The sequence below is a fragment of the Drepanopeziza brunnea genome (genome assembly GCF_022702325.1).
Source record: "Drepanopeziza brunnea f. sp. 'multigermtubi' strain 214-2 chromosome Unknown ctg1, whole genome shotgun sequence".
Taxonomy (NCBI): domain Eukaryota; kingdom Fungi; phylum Ascomycota; class Leotiomycetes; order Helotiales; family Drepanopezizaceae; genus Drepanopeziza; species Drepanopeziza brunnea.
Window position 1 is genome coordinate 836223 of NW_027094064.1, and position 8778 is coordinate 845000.

Below are 8778 nucleotides of genomic sequence, written 5' to 3' on the forward strand. Positions count from 1 at the left end.
GAAGCCGTAGAAGCCGTAGAAGCCGTAGAAGCTATAGAAGCTATGGATGCTATAAAAGGTGAAATAAACAAAGAACCACGAGGTGGAATAGAGTAGAGTGAACTTGAAAAGTGTGGAAAGGCAAAGGGAGAATCGGGAGATGCGGAGGAATATATACAGAGTGTGAAGATCTGCTCTGATGTAATCTGATTCCTCTTGAAGAGCCGAGAGAAAAACAAGCAAATTGACAATGAAGAAGCAGAAAACAGATCACGGTGACGGTGAAAGACAAAGAAAAAGAAAACCTAATATAATGAGATAGAATACGGAAAAGTAATTCTGGTATTTTCAAGTCCTCATAATCTGACATGATACATACACACTCTCTTTCCAGTAGGACCCACCACCCACCACCTAGAACTCCAGAGCAAAAGCCAACCCAAATCAACCTAGCCCTTTGTTCGTGTCCCAATCATCGAACTGACGCTCTGCTTCACAATCTCACTCCCCCAGATGCCCTCTGAGCCCCCTTTTCTCCACTCGTCGCCACTCGCGTCCTCGCCTCCACCTCGCGGAGCCTCGCCAGCCAGCACCTCCAGGTCCCTCTTCTGGCTACTAAGCCACTTCGCAATAAATTCCGTCGGGTTCTTGGACAGCGCATCGAGGAACTGGTGTTTGCTCTTCGAGTTCATAATACTCTGCACCAGGATTGCGAGATGGGCATCATGGGCTACGATTTCACGGAGGCTGCTCGCGTACTCGGGGTTCTTGAGGTAGTTCTCGTAGGCGGACTTGAGAGGATCTTCGACCAGCACTTGGACGTCGTAGATGGTCGGGGTGGGGTTCTCGTGGAATTCCTTGTCGACGCGGATGGTATAGGGAAGCTTAATGGGCTCGAGAGGATGCATGTGCTGGATGAGGAGGTCGGGCAGGTAGGGGATGTAGCCTTTATCCCGGTTGGTAAGCTATAACTGTTAGCGGGACATTCTCCTTCTTGGATAGGAGGGCAAAGTACCTGTTTGAGAAGATCGTCGCACTCGAAAGATCTCTTCTCGTCCTCTTCTTGCAATCCCTTCGCAGTGATGTACTCCCAAAGACCCATCAAAGCCTCATCACGCGTAGCAACTTTGACGTCCAGGACCTCGGCCAGCAGAGGACTCAATTGGAATCTCTCCGGGTGCTCGTCTCTCGTCAGGTTGATGACAACATTGGTATTCTCGTCCCCTCCGCGCTTGAACTCCAGTTGATCGAAGTCGGCTGCATTGGGGAGATTGGCAGAATTCGGCGCAGTCACAGGCTTTTTCCACTCAACGCTCTGTTCCGTGCCGTCTTTGGACTTACTCGAGCCAAAATCGACGGTCATGGCCTTGAAAAAGTGCGAGAACTTCGGTTGCTTTGGTGCTGGTTTGGCTGCTCTCGTCTCTTCCTTCCCATCCTCATTCATAGCATCGCCGTCCGTAGCCTCGTCCTCATCGTCGCTGTCGTCGCTTTCCAGACCATCATCCGGCTCGTCCAGTAATCTTCCCTCGATCTTGACCCGGTAGGACGACTGTATGTTCGTGCTGAAATCGAACGCATCCACATCAAGCGTATCTGTCTGCCACGGCTGGTCCTCCACCGTATTACTGATGAACAAACGCATCGTCTTGTACCGCTGCGCCTCGTCAGCTCGTACCCTCTCAGATACAACACCGCAGATCCTGCCCATACCTTGACGTTCCGATCCACCTCATCCCGGATGTCCAACCTCTTCCTCGTCATTGTCGCATCCAGCCTCCTCTCCAGATCCCGTAACTCTCGGTACCGCTGCACCCCATCCCCAATAACGCAGTCCTCGACGCCCTCGGGGAGGTTCCTATCGATCGGCTTCTTCGCTCTCAGCTTTGCGCGATCGAGCGCCTGCTGCTGCATCTGCTTCTGGACCTCCATCTGCTGCGGCGTCAACTGGTGCTGGTGTGGGCCTGCTACCATGGGAGCTGAGAGTGTTATTAGCAAGGTCGAGTCGAGTCCGTTGCGAGGGTTCGACGCGCAACCAAGAGAAAGGGAAGGAAGGGACAGGCAACGAAGAAAGTTAGAGTTAAGCTGAGACCGAGATTCACTTTTCCTCGGGCCGGGGCGCCTTGATCGCAATCCCAATCGGGATTTACACACATTACAACAAGTCAGTACAATAGGGAAGGCGGAGGCACATACCGATTCCTCTCCTCGACTGGCCAGCGGGTGCAGGAGATCGCTGCGGCGCCTGGCTGGGGAAGGGGCGGTACTGTGGCTGCTGCATCTTGGAGCCTTTTTGACGTGGAATGCAGTGAGAGGTCTGTGTCGAAATGAATGCTGTCGGTCGTGTTCCACAGATTTATTTTCGATCCTCGCAATCCCTCCGGAGAGTTTTCTCAGGTCGGGGTCGCGTCAAAGCTTCGGGCACTGAAGCGCGTTGATGTTGTGACCCCTGGATATGGTTTAGCGCATAAGAATGTCAGCCTTGCAGATGTGATAGGAATCTAGAGATCAACATACGCGGAGCGGTACGTGTGGCATGTATGTACCTATTGTATGCATGGGTTTCTTTGTAAGATAGGACAACGGAGTAAATCGCTTCTTTGCTACTTCGCTCCTTTGCATTAACCCATTCATCAGGAATAGCAAATGAAACCACAATGAATGATAAGGAAGTCATGGAGGCTCAAAGCTCATCTTTCTCTCGATGCCGTAAACTTGCTTCCCGATAGGCTAGGGTAGATTCTGACGCTCTCCTCAAATCGGGAGTCTCTGGTCTCATAGCAAGGAACCAGGCTATCAGCATACTCGTTGCCCACTCAGCTCTACATTCGGCCTTCTAGGCGCCATGCTACGCAACAACAACAACAACAACAAGCCTCCCGCTCCCGCAGCAACTACTGATCATGGTCATCCCCCATTGATGAAATGGTATGCACCTAACGCCCGAGGAACCCCAACCAATGCCCAGACTCCAGTGCAAATATCCAGCCTTGTCCTTCAGTCCAAAGCAGCTAAGATTCATTTTCAAGCGTCTAACCCGACCTTGATGCATGTGACCCACGACAAGTCCTTGGTATTCTCCTAAACCGGAGTCACAGCTGGGTTGCTCCACTCTCTAGTGGATTCTCCTCAGCGTCCTTGAGAGCCTAATAACGCCGGCTTCTGCGACGGTTCGATAGGTGTTGGTGGCATGTTCTTGATCTGCTTGATCAAAAACTCTCTCTCGTCAATGAACTGCTCATCCTCGGTTCGATCTTGCAGGAACTCCTTCAAAAAGGTAAGAAGCTTCTCTCGGTTGATGAGTAAGATCTTCTGCACTGCAATCGACTTGTGAGGGTTGGCGACGAAGACCTTGAATACGTGGAATCCTTCGTATTGCACCATCTTTCTCTCGTCTCTCAGGAGGTTCATGCAAATCTTCAAGTGCTCTCCTCGGTCAACGTAAGCGGTCATGACAGCGTAATTGGCACGATCCAAAAGGATCTCGCCTAGTAGCTTTATCGATTGGCGCTTGGTTACATAGCTTTCTGACTTGACAAGAACATTATTGTACTTATCAAAGAACAGGTCGAAATTCGTGGACAAGTACTGGGCCACGAGTTGCTTGTGTTTGGTCAGGATTTCCTAACAGGAATGTCAGCCACATTTCTCCGATACAGTGGTAAGGAAAGGCTTACTCTGAAAGTTGTAAAAGCGTCCGCGCCGACCTCAAAGGAGCCTTGGTCAATCCACTTGAAGAACTTCCAGAAAACGCCATTCCCACTCTGCCTCAATTCTGGATTTATGCCACTCAATCCCTTATTCGGACCGGCGTTTCCTTCAGATTGGTCATCGTACAGTATAATCGCCGCAGCCGCATCGCTCTTTAGGACCTCTCTCAAGACGGTCCCTGCCGGAGTCGCGCTCTCTTTGTGGTCATACCCATTGCATAGCTCGACCAGAACCTCGGGCCGGTTGTTGATCACGTAGCTCAGTGCCAGAGGCTCGCTCTTCGAGGAGGCAGTCGGAGGACGGAATCGCAGGACGTGGGAGAATATGACCTGCGTATCTTTTCGCGACTCGAAGGGCAATCGGCAGAGGTTGACTGCGAGCAGGTATAGGAGGTCTTCTTGGATCATACCCGTCACAAGGGCATAGCTTTGCTCCGGAATCGGTTCGGTCTCTGAAGATGCTGTTAGCTCCTAAGCCGGAAGACTAGCAGTATATAATAATCCATACCTTGATTGCCTTGCAGAACAAACTTCATCTGCCCCAGCGTCTTTGCCAACTCCTCTGCCTGCGCCTGGATCAGCATCCGGATCCCGATCTCCAAGCACGAAGGGGGAGGGGGAGGGGAAGGAGAGGAAGGGCTGTGTACCTTTGCAGCTCCGGCTGGTCCATCGAGCTTTGATATTTGATCCTTTGCCAGCTTAGACAAATCGACTGTGTTGGTCCGGGGACGACGTCCAAAGAGGAACGACATGCTGGTCGTGGCGTGTTTGTTGTCTGTCAGGAGACCGGTTGTTTACAATGCGATGCGATGCGCGTCAACTCTGGCTGATGTTCATTCAGCGAGCTTCCGGGCGCCAGAACTAGGTCCGAACATGTGGGGAGAGGGTCGGTAGGTGAGTAGGTGAGTAGGTGAGTAGGAGAGTAGGAGAGTAGGTGAGTAGGTAAACAATGTGAAATTCTAACAGGCTGACAAAGGTTGGCTGTCGGTGTGTTGGGTTGGACATTACATGGCCATGGCCTTTTTGTTACGTACTTATGTTGTTTGTCAGTTGTTCCCGGACCTCGATTGTGAAGCAGGACGCAACTGCCCTTGCTCGGCAAGCAGATCACATCTGATCTATCCAACAACCGATGCATTCTTGGGAGCATCGTAGCTAGTCAGGACATGCATTCATTCATGCTTGAATCGTAGGGAGGGAATATTTCCAAAATCCAGCTATTATGCTGTTGCAGATAAGTCACCATCAAATCCATCCTGAGAGAACAAAGCGATGCGATGTGGCATATATCCGTACGAGATGTGGAGATACCGGTACCGGTACAGCATCTACGGAGTGTACGGACTTGAGTATTTACTTGTCGTTCCCAGGGGTGGCCGTATTGATTCTCTCCATCCGCTCCACTCCGCCCACCCCCACCCCCAACCACACAAACAACCCCAAAGCAGAAATCTTCCACGCCCAGCTCTTTCCTACCTTGCGACTCCCATCCATCCATCCATCCATCCATCTCTCCATCTCTCCACCTCTCCACCATGCCGGGCGCAACTCCAGCTCTAGAAGCCGAGCAGAATGGAACGGGAAAAGAGGAATACGCAGCATCCTCAGGAAGCGGAAATTCGGAAACCTCTGACATCCTCGACCCCAAGAACGACGAGGGATGGGAGGATGCCGAGCCGGATCACGAGGAGCTCAATTTCGTCTCATTGTTGGACGAGGACGTTTTCACCGATATCCATGCCATGCTGAAACACTGCAAAGACAAGCACAGCTTTGATTTCCTTGAGGTCAGACAGAGACTCGGCCTGGACTTCTACGGCAATATCAAACTCGTCAACTACATCCGGTCCCAGGTCCGCTGTGGCCAGAGAGTCTCTCCAGATATCTCCAAGGCCGACTTCGAGGATGAAAAGTTCCTGAAACCGGTGCTGGAAGACGATGCTCTGTTGTTCAGTCTGGACGACCTCCCCGAGGTCACGGAGCACGAGCAGAGCGCACAGTCAGGCAAGGGTAAAGCTATACCCAGTGACTCTGGACCTCTAGCTGCTCGTGTCGTCGAATTAGAGGAGGATCTGCGTCGAATGCAGCTGCAGTTTGACAACTACCGCTCGACGGTTTCGCAAACATTGGACGAACGATGGAATGCGAGTGGTCCCTCGGGGTCTTCAGCTGCCAAAGAGAAGAGAGATGATGACAGCCACTACTTCAGCTCCTATTCTTACAATGGTCAGTATCGCGGTTTCAACCCCAAGAAACATCCCGCTGACAAAGATAGATATCCATGAAACCATGTTGAAGGATACGGTCCGGACTGACGCCTACCGAGACTTCATCTACAACCACAAATCCCTGTTTGCTGGCAAGACAGTCCTCGATGTAGGCTGCGGCACCGGGATTCTGAGCATGTTCTGTGCTAAAGCCGGCGCCGCCCGAGTCATTGCCGTCGACAACTCAGCCATCATTGACAAAGCCCGGGAGAACATCTTCAACAACGGTTTTGCCGACAAGATCACCTGCCTCCGAGGAAAGATCGAGGAAGTCACTCTTCCTGTTGCCAAGGTCGACATCATCGTTAGCGAATGGATGGGCTACTGCTTGCTGTACGAGGCTATGCTCGACAGTGTCATCTACGCCCGCGACCGCTACCTGGCTCCGGATGGACTCATGATTCCAAGCCATATGAACATGTGGGTTGCGCCCGTCGCTGATCCCGAGTACATCAGCGATCACATTGCGTTCTGGCGCGATGTCTACGGCTTCGATATGAAGGCGATGCAAGCCGGTATCCACGACGATGCCCAAGTCCTCCACATGCCAGCTCGGACCATCTGCGCCGATCCCTTCCCATTCTTGCAACTCAGTCTGCACACCACCACCGTCCAGGACCTGGTCTTCAAGCGCCAGTGGCACTCCAAGCTTAGCGAAGACATCGACGCTCTCGATGGCTTCATCATCTGGTTCGACTCCTTCTTCATGCCTTCGCGCGAGGATCCGGTCCCGGAAGACGCCAGGGCCGAGGAGTGGACCAAGGCTGGCAAGAAGGGGATTGCGTTCACCACGGGACCTGGGGGAAAGGAGACCCACTGGAAGCAAGGTGTCATGCTGATCGACAACACGAAGGAGAAGCCTGTCGGCCACACGGCTGGAGAGGAGATTTCGGGCGAGCTCGAGTACGCTGTACCAGAGGATAACTCGCGTGCGTTGAATGTGGGCATGACCTGGAGGTTTGGGGACGAGAAGAAGGACGGCAAGCAGACGTGGAAGATGAGGTGAGCTGTGTGTCGTACTGACCATGTTTTTACGATTCATGATACCAACGAGGCCTCTGAAAAGCATTGCTGTGGAACGGGAATTTTACATAGGGTCATCGCTCACTAAAACTCCCCATACTGTTTGTCTGTCAGTCAGTCGTCCCGAAAACCGGTCTCCCACGGGGGTGTGAAGATCATTGATAACCGAGCCCTTGCTGAAGGGGGTTGGTTGGTCGGTCCTCAAACTTGATTCATTTTCTCTCTCGTCTCTCCATCTCGCGCAAATGATGGGGTCTAGCTCCTGCTCCTTCTTCTTCTTCTTCTTCTTCTTCTTCTTCTCATGTTTCATCAACCAATACCTCCAATCCTCGCTTAATCGCTTAATCCCCCTTAGCAGCAGCCAGCGCGTTCCTCTCACCAGCCTCATTCTCCCTCCTCACAAAGCTCGAGATATGCTCCGGAACCTGCTCCTTCTCGTCAGAATCACACCCGACACCAGCCATCCCTCTCTCAAGGTTCCTCTCTCTCTTTTCTCCCTGCACCCGGAAGGAAGAAGGAAAAAAGAAATAAGGAGAAGAAGAGATAAGGAGAACAAGAAGAAGAAGGAGAAGGAGAAAAGGAGAAAGAGCAGGGCAAACATACCTCTCCACACCTATTCTCCGGACTCGCCACCGGCTCCCCATAGCACATCCACGTCGGCACGACCCCGATCCACGTCCTCGCTCTCAGCTCCCCATCCCGCATATCCCTGCGATCGTCGCCCGGCGGGCCAGCCCGCACCTTCGCGCTCGCGTCGACGATGCGCACGCGCAGGATCTGCGTGCTCGTCATCTCGGTCCGCGTGGGCGGGACGCGGGCGTGCGCCCACCGCTCCGGGACGACGCCGTTGGTGATGTGCTCCATGGCCCAGAGCTTCTCGGCCGGGTCGGCGACGGCGACGGCGTGTCCGTGGATGACGGCGCTGCGGTAGTTGTAGCTGTGGTGGTTGGGCGTCAGGGCTAGGACGAGGCCGTCGAGGTGGGTGGCGGCGATGGTTAGGGGGAGGCTGGGCTCGTGCTCTTCTCCTTCTCCCTCTCCCGCTCCTTCTCCCTCTTCCTTTTTTTCTTCCTCTTGCCCTTTGCCTTTTTCTTTTTGGGAGACGGAAGCGCTCTTGCCCAGACGCATCAGCCGCGAGGAGATGTAGCCGTGGAGGTAGAGATCCAGGGGATCAGAGAGCGTGAGCGACGCATCGGCGTAGGAGCCTACGAAGCCGAGCATAGGCAGCATGGCTGGGAAGGGGTCGTCTGGCACGGGGAAGGAGACGTGCAGGACTTGGCTGGTGTTGACGATGGTGTTGATCATCTCGGCGTCGTACCTACCTGGGATGTGTCAGTCAGTCAGTCTTGCTTGCTTGCTGGCTGGCTGGCTGGCTTGTTTATAATCAGGTATGCTATGCCCGCACGACGAACGCTCGATAGAAGAGGACTTGAAAAACTAACCACGCGGTTTCCCATAGCGGTTGACCGTGTTGCGAGGTAACTTGGCATAGGTAAGGGATTCGGAGGAGTCTGCCATGAGGGTAACTGTTCTTATTCCTATTGTCCACTGTCGTTATCGTTATTGACTGTTGTTCTTGTTGTTCTTGTTATCGTCTGTCGTCTCTGTCCATCTAATCCAGAGAAAAGCAGACCGTTCGTTGCCTACATACCTCTCCGTTCCGTCTTCTACCCCTCTCTGTACACATACCCACAAACAGGCCTTTTCCCCGAGGTCAGGTCAGTAGACTCCGTACCTCCAATCCAGATCCAGATCCATCATGCAGTGTAACATTCCATTCCATTTCATTATCTATCTATTAATCT

The 8778-nt window shown here is 52.8% G+C and overlaps 4 protein-coding genes across 4 annotated transcripts; 1 reads left to right on the forward strand and 3 right to left on the reverse strand.

Annotated features, from left to right (window-relative positions):
• Window positions 1-428: 428 nt before the first annotated feature.
• Window positions 429-2257, reverse strand: L3040_000176 (uncharacterized protein; the record flags this gene model as incomplete). The annotated part of the gene is made up of 4 exons (XM_066155048.1): window positions 429-944; window positions 995-1633; window positions 1690-1955; window positions 2173-2257. 4 exons carry the CDS (start codon window positions 2255-2257, stop codon window positions 429-431), a joined length of 1506 nt encoding a protein of 501 aa, XP_066013110.1.
• Window positions 2258-3105: 848 nt separating this feature from the next.
• L3040_000177 (uncharacterized protein) lies at window positions 3106-4438 on the reverse strand (the record flags this gene model as incomplete). Its single annotated transcript, XM_007295202.1, has 4 exons — window positions 3106-3600; window positions 3654-4138; window positions 4195-4252; window positions 4334-4438. 4 exons carry the CDS (start codon window positions 4436-4438, stop codon window positions 3106-3108), a joined length of 1143 nt encoding a protein of 380 aa, XP_007295264.1.
• A 783-nt stretch (window positions 4439-5221) lies between these two features.
• On the forward strand, window positions 5222-6959 carry L3040_000178 (uncharacterized protein; the record flags this gene model as incomplete). The annotated part of the gene is made up of 2 exons (XM_007295203.1): window positions 5222-5912; window positions 5962-6959. The coding sequence occupies 2 exons, from the start codon at window positions 5222-5224 to the stop codon at window positions 6957-6959; spliced, it is 1689 nt and encodes a 562-aa protein (XP_007295265.1).
• A 358-nt stretch (window positions 6960-7317) lies between these two features.
• On the reverse strand, window positions 7318-8491 carry L3040_000179 (uncharacterized protein; the record flags this gene model as incomplete). Its single annotated transcript, XM_007295204.1, has 3 exons — window positions 7318-7401; window positions 7580-8295; window positions 8416-8491. 3 exons carry the CDS (start codon window positions 8489-8491, stop codon window positions 7318-7320), a joined length of 876 nt encoding a protein of 291 aa, XP_007295266.1.
• Window positions 8492-8778: the final 287 nt, after the last annotated feature.